Source organism: Mauremys mutica, chromosome 4 (genome assembly GCF_020497125.1).
Source record: "Mauremys mutica isolate MM-2020 ecotype Southern chromosome 4, ASM2049712v1, whole genome shotgun sequence".
Classification (NCBI taxonomy): Eukaryota; Metazoa; Chordata; order Testudines; family Geoemydidae; genus Mauremys; species Mauremys mutica.
The window spans coordinates 64,903,730-64,922,095 of NC_059075.1; the positions used below are offsets into that span (position 1 = coordinate 64,903,730).

Here is an 18,366-nt window from a genome sequence, read left to right on the forward strand (position 1 = left end):
GCTATGCTGCTATCATCCATGTCATGTAGATGTGGCCTTATCCTGATAAGTCCTGTGTTGCACCAGTCCAGCATGTCTATATTAGGGGTTTGCACTGGTCTAACACCACCACTGCAAATTTCCTTAATGCTAGACAGGCTCAAACTTAGACTGTGTCTACATTTAAACCGCTACAACTGGTTGAAAAATAGAAAAAGAATTTTGTGAAAATTGTTGGAAGTTGATTCAATTTTGCAGGATTTGAGACAAAACATTTTTTTTCAAAAATGTTCCAGAATATCTTTTTTGGGAAATAAAAAGTTTTAATCCTTCTTCCGCCTCTCTGACAATAAAATGCAATGCAAAAAAAAAAAGAATAATGTCCAGGTGTCCTCCACCCCCCCACTTTTTCATTTGTTTTTGACAAAAAAATATTTTTTGAGTGGACAGTTTTTTGGAAAAATTTAGACTAGCTGTAGCAGAAAGTGAGGCTTTCAGTAATATTTCAGTCCTACATATACTACAAAAATAAACATTTTGGACCATGTTATAACATGGCTTTTTTCCTTGTGTTAACGGAAAAAAAATTATAAACAAGGGGGAGACTGGAAAAAAAAGTGGTGGTACTTTCTCAAGCTCTGCCCACGACCCAAGGCTTCAACCGCCGTCACTTCCACGCACTCGTGATGCCAAATAAAATATCAGTGTCAGCAAATTGAGCATGTCTTCATAACATCTTCATCATGACTCTCCTTTCTTATATGTTTTGATCAGCAGTGATATTGATGCTTATTTCAGAGTTAACACCCCATTGAGATGAAAGGGCCAATTTATACTTCTGAGAGCTATTGTTTAAACCTGCTTGCACATTCAGACCATGCCTATGCTACAGGGACTATAGCTGCATAGCTATGGTGCCTTAGCTACGCCAGCATAACCCTGTGGCATAGATGCAGACTGGAGCAACAGAAGGGTTTTTCCCCAGTGCGGTAGGAAATTCACCTCCTTGAGCAGTGATAGTTAGGTTTATGGAAGCATTCTTACATTTACCTAACTGCATCTACACTGAGGGTTAGGTTGGCATATCTGTGGCACTCAGGGGTGTGGGTTTTTCACACCTTTGAGAGCCTTAGCTATGCTGACCTAAGTTTTAAGTGTAGGCCAGGTCTCAGAATTTATCTTCACAAACACAAGGGCTAAATAACTTATTTTAGAATTAAATAATAATAATACTACCCAGCTTTAAATGGAGCTTTTCAGCAGTAGATCTCAAAGTGCTTCACAGAAGTGGTCAGTAAATTTACCAGGATCCTATGACTACAGAGGTGTTAAGAGGGTCACTCTACCTTGAAAGGTCCCTTGCAATATGTACTCTCTACTTATGCTAAACAATCTGTTCCACCTTGCATGTTGCTGTGACTCTGAAAGTACATTTCCCAGACCTGAAGAAAAGTTCTGTGTGGCTCAAAAGCTTGCCTCTCTCTCGCCAACAGAAGTTGGTTCAATAAAAGATATCACCTCACCCACCCTGTCTCTCTACCAGGGTTAAAGCATGGTTACCTAACATGGTTATGAAATGTACTTTTCTATTCACTCAGGCAAACGGAAATCATGTTATAATACTCTTGGGCCACAATCATGTTTAAAAAGAGTTACAGCTGCATAGAGGCAGTGTCTCAGGCTCCAACTATATCACTGTGATAATTAGACTTGTCAGTTTTTAATGTGTATATTTTATCATATCAGTGGATAATATAGATGTTTATTTCTAAGCATTTTTTATTTTTATTGATTTACATTTTCACAATTATGGAAAATAATGGGTGTGTGTATCAGACAATAGGGGAGTTAGATGATAATTATTTAATGACAGTAGGTGTTGAGATTCAAAAAGTTAAAGCTTTATAACAGTTAACACAGAAATTGTCAACATCACATGTCAATATTCAAAGTACATATCCTTAAACTGAACATTAATAAGTTCTCAAACAGCATTTTTCTTACTCTTTCTATCTGTATATTTTGATTACTATTGATGGAAATATTTTTTTCAGTGAAGTGAATGTTTGCCAACATTTACTGATAAAAATACAATCCTTCCAGCTACAATGGTGGCAGGAGACCTGGTTGCCTCATGTTTATCCCGTGACCTTATTAAAATCTAATTAAAAATTATAGGGAAGACCGAACCTAACTGTGATCCTGGACAGTGTAAATCTTTTGCCTGGAGATGAGAATACAGTTAATCTCCATCTATACTACAAATTTGATCATGTTTATATCGCGGTCAGAGAACAAATGTGGTCCCCTGATTTGGTTATTGCTGTGCTGTAGACAGGGTCTTGTTTACCTATGTCAGAGTGGTGATATGAAGATTTATTAGATAATGCTGAAGATGGAAAGCACAAGGTATTATAACCTGGTAGTACTACACCACTCCATTTACTACTGCAAGACTTCTGTGTTCTTTTAAGGCAGTTTGGAATAATTTATTTTTCCCCAATGTGACTCTTTGCATATCTTATTCGTAAAGGTGTTCCTACCAATCATTTATAAAAATACCTCAACTATAGCAGGGCGTGCTGAATACACCAGTGGCCAGGCTAAGGGCGGCATTATTAAAGTGGAGATAGACCTGGACCAGAACCAGAGATCTGAGACATCCATCTTCTCCTCCGGCTTTGGGAAACTTCACCCTGAGATCTGAATTCAGATGTGAACTTTGCAGCCCTTTCTCAGCTTTACTTGAACAACCCATTTTTAAACGAACAGGACCTAAGTCTGATCCTCCTGGGGTGGATGTAAATCAGGAGTAACTCGGTTGGAGAGCCAGTGGAGTGATATTGGCATAAAACTATGTGAGATTAGAATCAGGCCTCATGTGTGTGGAATGAATCTTGCTAGCCTACAGGCATTCAGCACATGTTGCTACAGTTTTTGCTTTTTAAAGAAAAGATTGCAGGTCACCTTTTGAGAACGTGACTCCTGAAGTTGTAAAGAATGAATCATTGGTGCTGATTATACTTCATCCATGCAGCTCTGCAGTTACCCTTGTTCTGCTGACTATATAAGATTTGGGTGATGTGTTTGTAGAGGGTGTTGAGTCTGGAACTTTGACACTCTGATATCTTTCTCTCTCTACTTTGAATTACTGAACTACTGGTGGAGATCAAAGAAAATGGGGAGGAGGACTGACAAGGAACAGTGCATGCAAGATGTCTGCAGAGCTTTAAATAAATAAAAAGGGGTTAAGATCCTAAATCAGTTACAGAGTATCTGTAGACATGGGGCCCTGTTTTGCAAACACAGAGCTGCACCTAAAGTTGAGAACTTCCATGCATGGAGCACACTTACAGGCTTCGGTCCTTACAAAGCACTGTCCATATCAAATCCACATATTACAAATATAGGTGTGTGCTACTGATCACACCTTAGATTGTTACAGCTGAAATAATGTTTTAGCTCTAGTAGCTTTTTTACCATTTTTATCTATTAGTTTGCCTTTTGTATTTTCTTCAGCCTGGAAAATTAAACAGGCAGGTCAGTTTCACTTCAGTTTCTAGTTGACTTCATTTTCCAGTTCTCAAGCAGTTGTCTTTATGTTCCCAACTTTGCTGGGGAGTGTATAAGTAAAAACCTCAGCAAACTTCATTAAAACTTAAAAAAGAGAGAAAAATAATGAATCTATTTCAAAAGGGTGAAACTCACCTATGATGCCCAGCAAAATGTAGGTCCTGCATACAGGCTGTGCAGGGTGACCATGAGCCCATGCGTCCCCTACACTACACAGAAAGGAGAACTGCACTGGTCCCATTGAGACCAGTGAAGAGAAGTCTGAAATGGGGTAGGTCAGAGGAGTAGTCACAGGAGTCAATAGTCCAGTTGCTGCAACGTCCCCATCACCTATGCAACTGGTATGGAGGAACTACAGCTGCTATTCTGCTGCAGGGATGGGGACATGTTGCTCATCAGCCCTGATTTGAAGGGGTGGGTTTCACCTCTTCAAGCCCTTCACATTCCATCCACATAGAACCTGAATGCTCAGGCTTTGTAGTGGGTAGAACTAGATTTTATTAAAAAAACAAACAAAAAACCAAACCTGCTCCTCCCACCCCCGCATCACCACCAAGGTTTGCTGAGGGTCTTGTGCAGTTTTACCCTACAAGAATAGATTCATTATTTTTCTCTCTCTTTTTTTAAGTTTTAATGCAGTTTGTTCAGGTTTTTATTTGTATGTTCCCCGTATTGCTGGGAAGCATATACCTACCTACTTTTATAACACTAAATATTTTAAAAGCATTTCCATCTTCTAGCAATCTCCCTGCTGTGATTTAGATGGCTTTGAGTGATGTCATCAACTCTTAAGTGGAGATCATAAAACCCTGAATTCAGGACTTGGTGGGTTAATAAATGAGAAAATGTGTGTATTTTGGTCTTTATTCTCCTCTGACACTGCAAATCAGCAGTCACAATTGATCAGTGGAGTCACACTGGTATAAAACCAATGTTCTTGAGAGGAGAATGGGTCCCAAAAATTTCATTCACATGTAATCAGTTAATGATGAAGGTTGTGTGTGTGCTAATGGGTATAAAATTGGAATCCATGAGAGTGTGATGTAAAGGTTTTATGAGCATGAATTTGTGATGGTCACATTACTCACAAAAGGTGAAGCCAACAGTAAGTTATTTAGGTCATTTCAAACAGGGGTCTATAAAATCTCCCACACCATACCATCATGTATTTTTATGACATTACATGTTACTGACAATCTATTCTAGAAATGTTTTAGAGTTAAAAAATTATTGGTACTGTTTTTATATCCTGCCAGTAAAGCTTCATGCCTTAGTTACTATGGGCCAGATTCTCCATTTCTCTGGTATTGCAAAGTTGCTCTCAAGCTGCATCCAAAGATCCTTGAGTGGTATAACAGTACCGTAGTTACTCTTATGCCACTCCCTTCTTCTGACCATTGGCATATGGCAGCGATGGCCAGACTTACTGCCCTTCTGAGCTGCCTACAACCACCTTCAGAGCCGGGGCTTGGGGCTTCAGCCCTGCAGCAGGTTGGTAGGGCTAGGGGAGTCTGCCCTGTGGGGAGGAGGTCTCAGCCCCATCTGTTGCGCCTGCTGAGGCTCGGGACTTCAGCCCCACAGGAGGTGCCTGCCAGGTCTCAGGGCTCCACTCCAGTGGGAAGGGGGGTCTCGGGGCTTCAACCCCATGGGTCGCGCCTGCTGGGTCTTGGGGCTTCAGCCCTGCAAGAGCTGCCTGCTGGGGTTTGGGGCTCTAGCTCAGCAGGAAGGGAGGTCTCGGGGCTTCATCCCCACAGGGTACACCTGTTGGGGCTTCAGCCCCATTCCTGGGAAGCCCTGAGCCCTGGCAGGTGTGCCCTGTGGGGCTGAAGCCCTGACACCTGGTGTGCAGAAGCCCTGAGCGCCACCCCCCCAGTCCGGTAGGTGGAGAATGGGGGGCTCCTCAAGCCGCATATGAATGGTAAAAGAGCTGCAGTTTGGATACCCCTTGCAGATGGGGAATGGTAGGGGAAAATAGGGTGCGTCAAGGGTTTTTCTTATGCCCAGAAGATGGTGGGCTGCTGTAACAGCCTAGATGGTTGGGATTGATGGCAGCTAGTTAGAGTCTGGGACTGGCCTAGCATATGAATGGCCTAAGGATCAGGGAAGCATCAAGATAGTTTAAAACATTGCAACTTCCTCCCTACCCAGCTTCACCAAGAGCTTATTGCCCACAGCTCAGGAATGCGCCCATGAGTCCAACTGTACAGGGCCCAAAGAGACTCATTAAACTTCTAAAGATATCTAAACCAGCTTTTGTATACTTCAAAAATGTCATCATTTACAGTACACTATCATAGGACTTACCATTGCTTGGAGAGAGTGTTGGTTTCTCCTCTTCCCAGTGGCATAAATCTCCAACTTCTACCACAGTAGGGCACAGATTGGGCTTATATTCTTTTATATAGAGAAAAATTGTCTGTTGCCCATCCTGGGCCTCAGGACAGTACATTAAATATATTAAAATTAGGTTAAAACTTCCTTTATGGGGGATAGAAGAAGAAGAATCAAAATAGATCAATACATTCCTCATATCTAAGGTAATAATTGGAGATATACCAATCTCCTAGAACTGGAAGGGACCTTGAAAGGTCATTGAGTCCAGCCCCCTGCCTTCACTAGCAGGACTAATTTTTGCCCCAGATTCCTAAGTGGCCTCCTCAAGGATTGAACTCACAACCCTGGGTTTAGCAGGCCAATGCTCAAACCACTGAGCTATTCCTCCCCCTGTAGGATGGGTGTGCTGTAGGTCTGGAAGCAAAGTTGTAACTTTGTGGGAGGAAATTCTACGTTTTGGGAAGAGAAAGACAAAACATTTCTGGAGTAGGTTTGTTTAACTCAGTGGTTCTCAACCAGGGGTATGTGCATCGCTGGGGTATGTAGAGGTCTTCCAGGGGTACATTAACTCATCTAGGTATTTGCACAGTTTTACAACAGGCTACATAAAAAGCGCTAGCGAAGTTGGTACAAACTAAAATTTCATACAGTGACTTGTTTATGCTGCTCAGTATATTATACACTGAAATGTAAGTACAGTATTTATATTCCAATAGATTTATTTTATCATTATATGGTAAAAATGAGAAAGTGAGCAAATTTTCAGTCATAGTGTGCTGTGACACTTTTGTATTTTTATGTCTGATTTTATAAGCAAACAGTTTTTAAAAGAGAGATAACTTGGGGGTACGCAAGACAAATCAGAATCCTGAAAGGGGAACAGTAATCTGGAAAGGTTGAAAGACATTTTAACTAAAATAACAGCTGTCTGAAGTTGCTCAGGGACTGGGAATGTTACAATAAATTCTGTGGAGATGGATGAGGGAGCACAATACAACTGAGACAGTGAATGGGACACAATAAGTTCTTTACGCACATAGCTTTGCAATTTATCCCATGATTATAAAATGTATCATGGTGCTGCAGTTTACCACATGGATATCACCTTCATGCATGTGGTACCCTCTAATTTTTCCCACATATGCGCACAATGAATTTTGTTATGTGCACCAATATGAAGGTGATGTATTACTATGGGGTGCGGGCTCTGGGGTGGGGCCAGGGATGAAGGAGTTTGGGGTGCAAGCTGCCCCGAGGCTACAGCAAGGAGAGAGGACTCCCACCAGCTCTCTCTCCCTGCAGCAGCACCTGGGCTGGGGGAGAGGCATCTCTCCCCGCTGCGGCAGCTCTGGGGCTGAGGCCTTGGGATAGGCACTTCTCCCATGGCTGTGGTAAGTCCAGGCCGGGCCGGGGCTAGGTTGGGGCCAGGGGAGGGGGCACCTCTCCCCTGGCCACAGCAGGTCCAGGGCTGGGGGAGAGGCATCTCTCCCCGCCGCAGCCCTGAGCGCCTGCTTGGCGCTTAATAGGCTGCTGCGTGGCTGCGTCGCTCAGAGGGAACTTAGTGGTACGCATCAGTCTATAAAAATAAATGTTATATACATAAATTTATGCCCACCTAGTGATAATTGTGACCTCTCTGTGTGGCAGTTCATAGCCAATAAGAATTTTTCTATGACAGTGGAGATAGAACCAATATTCTCCTATCATTTGAGCTAAAGGAGAATGTCAGCAAGATAAAGCCTATGACACACAGTTAAGCAGTTCTGATGCCTCTAGCATAGGTCATTGGTACCTGTTCATTTCTCTCTTTCTCTCATGGAGTATGTCACCCATGCGTTTACAAAAATGTTGCAGTTTGTAGCTGACTTTCTCTGTGGCCAACCGGCAGAGGCGGCCCCAGGCCTCAGCACGCCAAGTGCGTGCTTGGGGCAGCAAGCCGCGGGGGCGCTCTGCTGGCGCCGTGAGGGCGGCATGCTGGCTGCCCTCCACGGCTTGCCTGCGGAGGGTCCACTGGTCCCGCGGCTTCAGCGGACCTCCCGCAGAAGTGTCGTGTGGTTCCGCAGTTTCGGAGGGACCAACGGACCAGCGGACCGTCCGCAGGCAAGCCGCGGAAGGCAGCCTGCCTGCCCTGCTTGGGGCGGCAAAATTCCTAGAGCCGCCCCTGCCAACCGGGAAGGGTCAAACATGAGGATCCTAAGTCACATCCAGTGCCATCTGGGTCATTATTATATTAAATACTGTTATAAGAAGCTTTGGCCTCTTTGGCCCCTTTCTTAATTCAGCCCTCTCTTCCAGAAGTGCTGCTGCCTCAAACCTCTTTTGACACCCAAACAGATCACAAAACATTGATACTTCCAACTGTCTGGGTCCTGAATGATTGAAATCAAGGGCCATGATCCTTATTCTTCTCTCCCTTATACTGGCTTCACACCAGTATAATTTAATTGACTTCACTTGAGTTTCTCCAGATATTTATTGGTGTGAAGAGAGGAGAATCAGGCCTCTGTTTCCTTATTTGGGGTTAGAGGATGCCTGAAGGGAAGGGAGACCTTTGAGAGATAGAGAAATGTTGTAAGGCAAAGCCTGCACGAATATCAGACAGGAAGAAACTTCTTAGATCTGAGTCTGATCTTGCTTATACTAGATCAACGCTGGTGTAACTCCACTGATTTCAGTGAAGTCACTTCTGATTTACAGTGTGTGAGATCAGAATTAGCCACGTCTCCAGTGTCTTTGCTCATGCTGGATAATTCATTTGCAAACGCTTTTAATTAGTCACAGGTAAACTCTGACTTCCTGGAGTTGGTGCCTCTCCCAGAAATGGACTTTTAACTACAGCTGTATCTGTTCCAGAACTCTTGCCTCCAAGTTACTCTGCTACCATGCAAATAGGTGTCATATGAAATGTAGGTTAAAATCCTTCCCCCTCCCTTTCTCTATGATGAAAGATCAGAGGCCCAGGTCTCAACATGCTAGACAAGACAATCACTTCAGAAGTTGCTTTGTGGGGAAAACAGAAAACAGGCAGGCAGTTTGGCCACTGTGCATTATGTAACCAGTGCACTGGCTGCAGGAGCTGGATGACTGACATTGAGAAATTCCTAGGGGAGGGGGAGAGGGTGCTGCCCTGGAGTCACTGTAAGCGCTAGTTCTAAGAAACCTGAAGGGGAAAGTGGTTTTAGGTAAGGGAAACAAATTGGGAATAATAATAATAATCTGCTGCAGCACCAAATGTCAGAACATATGTCATTTATTTTTCTGATGAAATGACATGCATCCAGCCTTTGCACATGAATAAGGGGGCATGCCATTTGGGAAATGAAAGGCAGCCACAGCAATACAAAAAGATAATGTATTTTCCCTCATTCCTTTCTCTCGATTTCTTGACATTAAAAGCCAGATAACTCCAAAGAGTCTTCTGCTCCTCATCCTAGCCCCCCTCAATCTAGTTCGGTGTGGTGACAGCCCCTTGGATGTGTTACTGCCCCTTTAAGACCTGCTCTCTTCCAGTTCCACAGAAAGGGAGTGACCTCTGGGCTTTGACAGCTCCCCTAATAACTAGCACAACCTAGGCTCCGCCCACAGTCCCGGATTGGGCAGCGGGCCGGTATCCCATCCTCTGATTGGCTGGGCGCTTCCCCTAAGCGAACCTTTAGAACTCCGAGACACAATATTCTGTTACATTGTAGCAAAATGGCGACTGTCATTCACAACCCCCTGAAAGCGTAAGTAGGAATCAAAAATGTACATATTCCGCGTGGTTTAAATATGAAAAAAGGCGCCTTTTCGATGCTGCTGCCTGCCTGAGCCCGGTGCTTCCAGCCTCCCAGCTGATCTCTCCTCCCTCGCTCTTTCATTTCTGAGCTCCTCTCTTTTTGTGCAACACACACAGACGTCTTGCTCTGAAATTAACAAGAAGAAATTGTTACATTTGTGTTGTGATTAATTGGCTGGCCGGGAGGAAGAGAGATTTGAGTTCTGAAGGGGAGGATGGCCGCGGGGCTTCTTGCAGCTCTTGGGGCTGCGTGGATCTTGGAAACGGCAAGATCCTGCAGGACCCCTGAGGGGGTGCTTGCACTTGACAGAGTCCTGAGCCTGGCGTCCGGGCTGGCTTCCCTCGCCACAACCCAGTGTCCAAGGGTGAGGGATCGGTCCTGGGAATCGGGGGCATAATTATCGGTTTTGCCGCGCTCCGACAGCAGTTCGGAGTTTTGTTTTGCAAACCTTCTTGGAGTTGGGATGACTTGAAGAGGGGGAAAGAATCAGCCACAGCGTTTGCTGGCTCGGCAGCAAAGGGGGCTGCACCGCTCGTTTCTTAGCTGGGCAGCAGGGGCATTGCAATTACACTTCGGTTTGTGTGCGAGGAAGAGAGAGCCGGACTTGCCTGAAATGAATGACTCGGAGTCACTGATGGTTAATTTTTAGGCAGGAAGTCTAGAGAGCTCTTTGCGTACGGGAGGTTTTCGCTTTTAAAAGTGGCAACGAGAGTTGATTGTTTCCATTTTGGGAAGGACACACTGATTACCGAAATCCGCCCGGGTGTAAACGAGGGCAGAATGTGGCCAGCTGTTTGCTAGGAGATATAGGAAGAGAGTGTGGGGGCAGGTGCCTCTGCTACAGAAATGTGCTGGGTTCTCTGGTCTTGAATTAAGGCAGATTTAGGATGGGCACACAGGAGGCAGTCATCTTTCTCTGGATCAGGTCCCTTATTTCCTTATGGTCTGCAGCACACACCGTTAATCCCTCAAGGCATTAGGGAGAGTGGGATTTGGCACCGTATGTGGGGAGAGAAGAGGCTGTCTCAACCTTTTAAAAATGACTTCGGTGCTAGGGGGCAGCTCTTGCTAATAATGCAAGATGCTCATAATGCAAGAAAGCAGAGTACCTGGTGGAGACACTTCATTTGGAATTTCAAGTCACACTGAGTGGGTGTTTTTATCCGTTTGAGTTTTTAGAGATGTGATTCAGACTGTGAGCTGCGTCCTTTCAATTAAACTTTCTCCGATTGGAGTTGGAAAAATATTTGGAGGTTTTCCCCACGGATTCCTGCTGCTGTCTCTGTGCTGTGCAGCAGTCTGGAGGGAAGGAAAGCTTTACACTGGGTGGGGGCATACAGCTGGCATATTTGCATCACTCTTTCTCCATCTTGGCATCAAACATTTTCTTACATTACATATTCTTTCATTTAGCAAATTGTAAAAATCTGTTGAGAAGGGGGAAGTGCCGTTAGAACAGTGTTATCAAAGGAGTAGATGTCTTTTTGAAAAAAAGAAGACCCCCCCTCGCTCCCCGTGAATATGGATGGATTATACAATGTTCCACCAATCAGACTGCATATTTTATAGTTGTCCCAGTGAGAACAACTTATTAACCTGCATTCTGCAGCTTAAATCATTTTATTTTTCAGTTTAAAAAATAAATACGTTAGATCATTCATTGTTGCCAATTTAACTGCATGAAAACAATATAGGTAACTATACAATATCTTTTGTTATGTGTGTAGAGAGACAAGGTGGAGGGAAGTAATATCTTTTATTGGACCAACTTCTGTCCTGCTTGCGTGTTGTGTGAAATGCCGTGTGTATTGACGTGACTATGTAAATATTAATAACAAAGGAGGTTGGGGATGCTTTTCTTTCGGGAAAGTCATTCGTTTGGTGTTGGAGGTGAGCTTCCTCGGCATCCGATCAGTCTCGTGTCGCGTGGCGCTGGATGGTGTGTGTGTGCGGAGAGCGAAGGGAAGCTTGATTCTACTCTTGCTTACATGGGTGCAAATGAGGAGTAACTCCACATGGAGTTACGGGGGTGGTAAGCCCCTGTGAGCGTGCCGAGGACTTGGGAGAAGAAGGGAGAGGATTTGAACGTGGACTAGCCCTTTCCGAACGACGTTATTATGTATTGTGTTAGCTTTGCACTTTTTGTAATTGTGGTACATGTAACATTCACACCTGTGATTTATATCTCCGTTCTAAATCCTGCCTCCTTTGTACTTATAGTTAAATTCTTTCGAAGCCAAGTCAATGGGAGCAGGAGCAGGTCTGTTATAATTAGCCCCCTATTCCTCCCCCTCCCTCTGGGGTGAGAAGAGAGGAAACAATAGACCTCAAGTACAGGGTTTGCTTTTCTCTGTGAGCCTTTTAAAGTACCAGTGCTGGGTAGGGGAAACAGGACTGTTACTGGCTGGCTGACACCATCTGTCTTTTTTTTTTTGTAACAACTTGTTTAATAAAACATTCTATAATTTCCATTTATTCTTACAAGTTACTGATCAGGAAACAATACACATGTAAATAAATTATGCAAGGGATAAATTAGGACAAAAGCATTAAGACACATAATGGGGGGGGGAAGGGGAGGATGCATTGCACAGTGTATTATCCTCATGTGTCCTTCCTGACAATGAAAAGGAGCTGAATGACATTTGCATTTCCTCTGTCTGCGTTTTGATTGTGTCTGAGAAAAAAAAAAAAACCAAACCCCACAGACGCCCCCTACAGAAACTGGCCATACAAAGGTTTCGCTCTGAAATGGGCGACAATGTAGATACTATAGATTGAAATACTAGCTCAGGTATTGTGAAACGCCCCATGTGTTTTTATTTATTTATATGTGTATTTCTTTTAGTTCCAGTACATAGACACCTACTTTGCTCTGTTTATACTATACTAGTTCTCATGGGATAATATTTTCCAGTGTACCTCAATATCTCGTGTAAATACATGACATTGCATAGCTCAGGGCTGGGTCCCTTATTAATGACTAGTGACTCTTTACATTACCATTGCCTCTTTCTCTGTCTAGCTCTCCTTTTTCCATTGCTTGATCACTTTGAATATCTCCATCTCTTCTCTGTCCTCCTCTCCTCTGTTTGCTTCTGTGATCCAATCAACCTGACATGACTGCCCATTGTTTCTACCTTGTGGTTTGCCAACATGGTGCTACAGGCAGAAATATTACAGGTCTGAGTTCATCAGATCATAAAGAGAAGGCAGCAGGTGTCTGGATAAATACATTGTCCTGGCTTGACAAAACAGTCATATTCAGAAACCATCAATGGATAGTGGTGTGTTTTAAATTCAGTTTTTTTAAGCAGCCTTCTGTTGTGTCTACATCTATAGTTTTTTTTCTCTATCTCATTCTCTGCTTTTAATGCACACATCTTATTCTAATAGGTATGAGATGCATGGATGTATGGACGGTAGAAATACTGTAGAATAATACTTTGAATCACTTAAAATGTCATTCAGCTATCTCAATGCACTTTACAAACACTAACAATTAAGCTCACAACACCTCTGTGAAGTATTGTTATCTCCGGTGTACAGAAGGGTAAACCGAGGCAAAGAGTGCTTAAGAAACTTTCCAAGTTCACACAGCAAATCTGTGCTAGAGCTAGAACTCAGGAAACTTGACTTCCATTCCTTTGTGTTCTCTCCACATTCTGATGTACATATGGTACCATAATGTATTTAATGTAATTAAGATCTTGTAATTTAAAAAGTCTTATCCAGAAACAGAGCTGATTTTTTTCTCCACTATCTTTACTCCAACAGCTGACTTTTATTTCAGATGATCAATTAAACATGCTAACTAGTGCATATGTTAACTGAGCTGCTGCCTTTTTTGCTTGAGACTTGCTCACACTGTAATTCTCGATCTGTAGCTCCCAAAGAGAAGTGATTTTCTTTGGATAGCATGGACTCAGAAGAGCAGTGCCAGTGCAAACTCTCCCCTTCCAATGCCCAGCTCAAGACCTAGAGAGCCCACCACTAGGATGATACTACCATTCAGTTTCTGTTATTGGGGATAATTCATTCACCTGCTGAGGATACTGTTATAATGGATTTTGTGATATGGAAACTTGTTAGTGAGGAACTGATCTGGAATAACAAACCTATTTCATACAGGCCACAGAACAGCTCTTGGATGACAATGACTTTTGGTCACTTATGACTTTGGATTGAATTCATCTGGTGACTGAGAGCTGAAGGGCTCTGGATCCCATTATCATTCCTTGAATCAACCCCAAATTGTGATTCAGTGCGGATGAGGACCAATTTCTTGCATGTTGTTGCATGGCCATCTGGTTGCTAGTTTTAAATATTAAAATGAAAGTATAGTGCACAGTGCTCCTTTCAGCAGGTGTTAACCATAAAAAAGGCTGGACGGTTGGATGGAAAGTTTATGCTTCAGTTTTTACAAGTGACGTGAAGGTGATTTGGATGGGGCTGGGGAAGGCAGAATTGCATTTTGCTAACAAGGTGGTTGTGTTCATAAATCACTTGATCAAAATCTCTGAGCATCTTGTGTGGCTTCTGTAGTGTTTGAAGTCAGTTAAAACCAGAAACATGCCCAAGTGTGATGTGTTTCAGGCTGGAGCTGCCATTATGACTGCAATGCTTTCTACCATACCACAGCTATGGCCTTCTGATAACATGATAGATGAATGTAGCTGGGATGTGTATGGGGAAACATGGGAATAAAAACAAAGTGGGTTAGAGGATAAACAAAAAAAAGCCATGATATGAAAACCGAAGGATATGCTGGGTTAATGTGGGAGACTTGATAAATGATATAGTTATGACATTTTATTTGGTTGCATGAGTGACTTGTGCGTGATTACTTGTTGTAGTGCTTTGTAATTTGTTTTGCTGGCATTCCAGTCTTTCACAGTCTGTCAGGTTGTATGGATGGATGGAGCTGGCATCATAAAATTGTCACTGAAAAAAGATTTTTAAAGCCTGTTACTTGTCGTGTTTGTGCATTTGAAAACAATGGGTGATATGGGAGGTAAAGTGGTTAAGAGGAACTAATGCCCTGGACTTGTTGGGTGTGAAAGAATGTCAGAGTTAGGGGTTCATTTTCAGAGTGCACTTATTGGAGTAGATTCACAACAACTGTTAAATGGGTTTAAATGATAAAAGTTTAATATAGCCTATACAATGACCCAGAAGGCTAAGAAGAATGGCTTTCTGTCTTCACTCTGAGCCCTGGTTAGCAGCAACAAGAGTAATGTATTTAATCCCCCTATGAATGGTGTTGAAAATGGATGCCCCCAACCTTACAATCCAGTGAGTGTTGTATTCCGAGGTTGCTTTCAAATTAAAGTTTTGTCCATCTTGCAAATCTGTCCTCTGCAATTAATGACAATTGGCTGTCCCAGGGGAACGCAAAAATGATATAGCCCCAGGCTTCTCTCAGCAGGAAATAAACTGTCTTAGAATAGCACCTTCTCACACCATTTGCTGGGACTGGGTTTTTCTTATTCACTTAGGTTCAGCTCTGACTATTTGCCTAATAAATCTGTTTTATCAGGCTTGATCCTTATTCCGTGTTCATCACCCTGGTATCTGAATGTCTGTATGTGCAGTTGCCTTGGGCAAGAAGCAACTATGTATTGTAGGGGCTTGAAGGGTCTTTCTGAGAGAAATCTCTGATCTGAAAAGACTTGTCTGAGTGAAACTCACCACTGTGCAAAGAATCAGCACAGGGCCTATACAACCCTCAAGGCTTATTCTGAAGACTTAAGTAGGACTTTAGTGATGTATTAGCCTGTTACACCGAGGTGAATTTTGCCCTGTATGTACAATCAGGCTTTCAGTTTTATTAAAGGGTCACTGTCAACTTAGTTTATGCTCTACATGTAGGTTTTATTTTTTGGAAAAGGACATTACAAAACAGAATATGAAAAAAAATAATAAGGCAACTTCCTTTTTACAAAACTTTCCAGTGATATTTTTCTTGTTTTCCTTCTTCCTTTTTAATTCTCTTTGGATTTAAACTTTTTCCTGCAGTTTATGAACCTAACCCAAGAGCACTGAGCTATTAAGAACCAGAAACTCATTCTATTAAAAAAGTGAAACTGATAAGTCTAGTGTCACTGTCTCAGCTGAGTGACATGTAATAAGCAAACAAACAGCATTCTCATATAGCTTTAATAACCTAAAATTGTTAGAAACACAGGTAAATTAAGAAAAAATGGTTTATTTCCTGACAAAGCCTGTTTTAACTACAGATTCCCAGCATATGTCACAAGGAAGAAGAACATAGTGTCTTGAGGGCTGCTGGCAGATCTCTTCCCCAACCCCGCCATCTCCTCCACTATGGGAATAACAGGAGATTGTCAGTATGCATCTCAGTTTTCACTCTACCTGCCTGAACCGGGTGTGGTCAATGAGTTGCAGTTGTAGCCACATGGAAGCTTTTGCTGGCACCAGATCACTGTCTGGAGGAGGCTTTCCCAGGGAGTGATTGGAACAGCAACAGCACGGCCAAGAAGGGATACTGATGACTCTGCACTGGGTGGCTGTGATCAGCAGGGTGTGCCTGCCAAATCCCGAGTCATTGATTTCTCTTTCTGCGGGGCAGTAGCTGTTGAAAGTCGCCCCCCCCCCTCATGTTCTGATGGGGACTCTGGGTTCAACACCATTATTCTTATGGTGGGGAAGGGTGGTGTGTGTTTCTGTCTTGTAATGGTGTGGCCACATGGTTTGCAAGACCTCGTGAAAGAAGATACTGGGACAAAATTGATCCAGCTCAGTTTAGCTTGTCTACACATGATAAGTAATCCAGAATAAGGGAGGGTGTGAATATAAAGTGGATTAACTATGCCTGTGTGGATGCTCTTATTCTGAAATAAGAGCATCCCCATGTGGAGTTAATCTGGAATAACTATTGTGAAATAACTCTCTGGATAGATGTCACGGCGTCACCGGGCAATGCTCTGGAACTACTCTGTACGAAGCCAGTCAGGACTCTGGGAGAGCATGGCTCCTCTCTGTGAGCATACTGTCTCCAGGGCAAGAAGCTTACACATCTTTGACCTTCCTGAGTCTGACCTCGGAGCATTCAGTATCCCCTTTTCACACTGTGCGCTTCCCACAGCGAGTCCGCACAGGCAGGGCTGCTGGGGAAGCCAGTGGGTCCTGTACCCCAATTCCGCAGTCAGACGTGACTCTCAGCCAACCAGTAAAACAGAAGGTTATTTAGATGACAGGAACACAATCTAAAACAGAGCTTGTAGGTACAGAAACAGGACCCCTAAATCAGGTCCATCTTGGGGGCAGGGAGGCCTACCATGGGCCTGGGCCTCCCTCTCTTTCCCCAGCCAGCTCCAAATGAAACGCTCCAGCCCCTTCTCTGGCCTTTGTCTCTTTCCTGGGCCAGGAGGCCAGCTGATCTCTTTGTTCTCCAACACCTTCAGTTGGCACTTGCAGGGGAAGAGTCCAGGCCATCAGTTGCTGGGAGACAGGGTGTCGGTCTCTGTGCAGACAGCATCACACTGGCCCTCTAAGGCTCTGCAACAATCACATGCCCTTATCCCACCACCTAGATGCTTAAGAAATGCATAGGGGAAACTGAGGCACACAGAGAAAACATTAAGAACATTCCCACTTCGTCACAGTAGACAAGCTCTTAAGATTACATCTCCGTTCCCACCCTAAGGCCATGTCTACACTAGAGAGTTTACAGCACCACAGCTATACTGATGCAGCTGAGCTGCTGTAAAATCTCTAGTGTAGTTGCTCTATGCTGATGGGAGAAAGCATTTGACGTAATTAATCCCCCTCCCCCCCATAATCGGCCATATCTATGTCAGCAGGAGAAGCTCTCCTGCCAACATAGCGCTGTCCACACCGACGTTTATGTTGGTGTAACTTGTCTTGCTCAGAAGAATGGTTTATTCACACCCCTAAGTGACATGTTGTACTGACGTAAGTGGTAGTGTAGACATAGCCTAAGCAATGGTGGAGTCAAATAACACTCAGTTATGTCTCTCATTTTACCCATCTTACACAAACTTGCTGTTCTCTTGCAGTTTATCTTTATAAATGAGCATAAACATGTTGACTCTTGACAAAAGTTAAATCTAACTATGTTAAATGAATCCCTCCTAACTTACAGCTTCTACCCTCCTGCTTTCTGTCTGGGGAGCCCTCATTTTGTCTTTTTTACACATTTTAAAAAGGCCAGGCTGTTTGGAGCTGTGATCAAGTCATTATTTAAGCAACACCTAAAGGCCGCAGCCAAGATAGGAACCCCAATGTTCTAGGCACTGTAACACATAACAAGACAGGACCTGCCCTGAAGAGCTTTCACTGTAAATAAATGAGAGACAAGGGCTGGGAAGGGAAACAGAGGCACAGAGAAGTAAGATAACTTGTCTAGGGTCACACAGCAGATCAGGTACAGACCTGGGAATAGAATCTGCGTGTCCTGAGTCGCACTCTAGTCACTTATCCACTGGACCATACTGTCATGAAGGTTATATGGAAATGCAAAGTAAATATTTTATATCAGGGGACAATAATAGCCACATTTCCATTTCCTGTGAGAACTCAAGCCCAGAGAAAGAAACTCATGACTTGGAGACCTGAATTTGTTGTGTTTAATTGTTTTGGCCTCAATACTATTTCTTACTAGTGGTTGGTAAGTGATGGGAATAAAATATACTTTACGATTATGATTACGCTAGCTCAT

At 43.3% G+C, this 18,366-nt stretch overlaps 1 protein-coding gene across 12 annotated transcripts in view; it reads left to right on the forward strand.

Annotated features, from left to right (window-relative positions):
* Window positions 1-18,366, forward strand: part of DPF3 (double PHD fingers 3) — a 262,881-nt gene that overhangs the window by 26,520 nt on the left and 217,995 nt on the right. For 2 of the 12 annotated variants that reach the window (XM_045013991.1, XR_006578911.1), the window contains exon 1: window positions 9,576-9,611. The exons of the other annotated variants lie outside the window; for them this stretch is intronic. In XM_045013991.1, coding sequence (XP_044869926.1) covers window positions 9,580-9,611 — 32 coding nt within the window. In that variant the 5' untranslated portion in view covers window positions 9,576-9,579. Of the gene's footprint in view, window positions 1-9,575; window positions 9,612-18,366 lie in introns of those variants that run through there. 12 annotated transcript variants of the gene reach the window in all.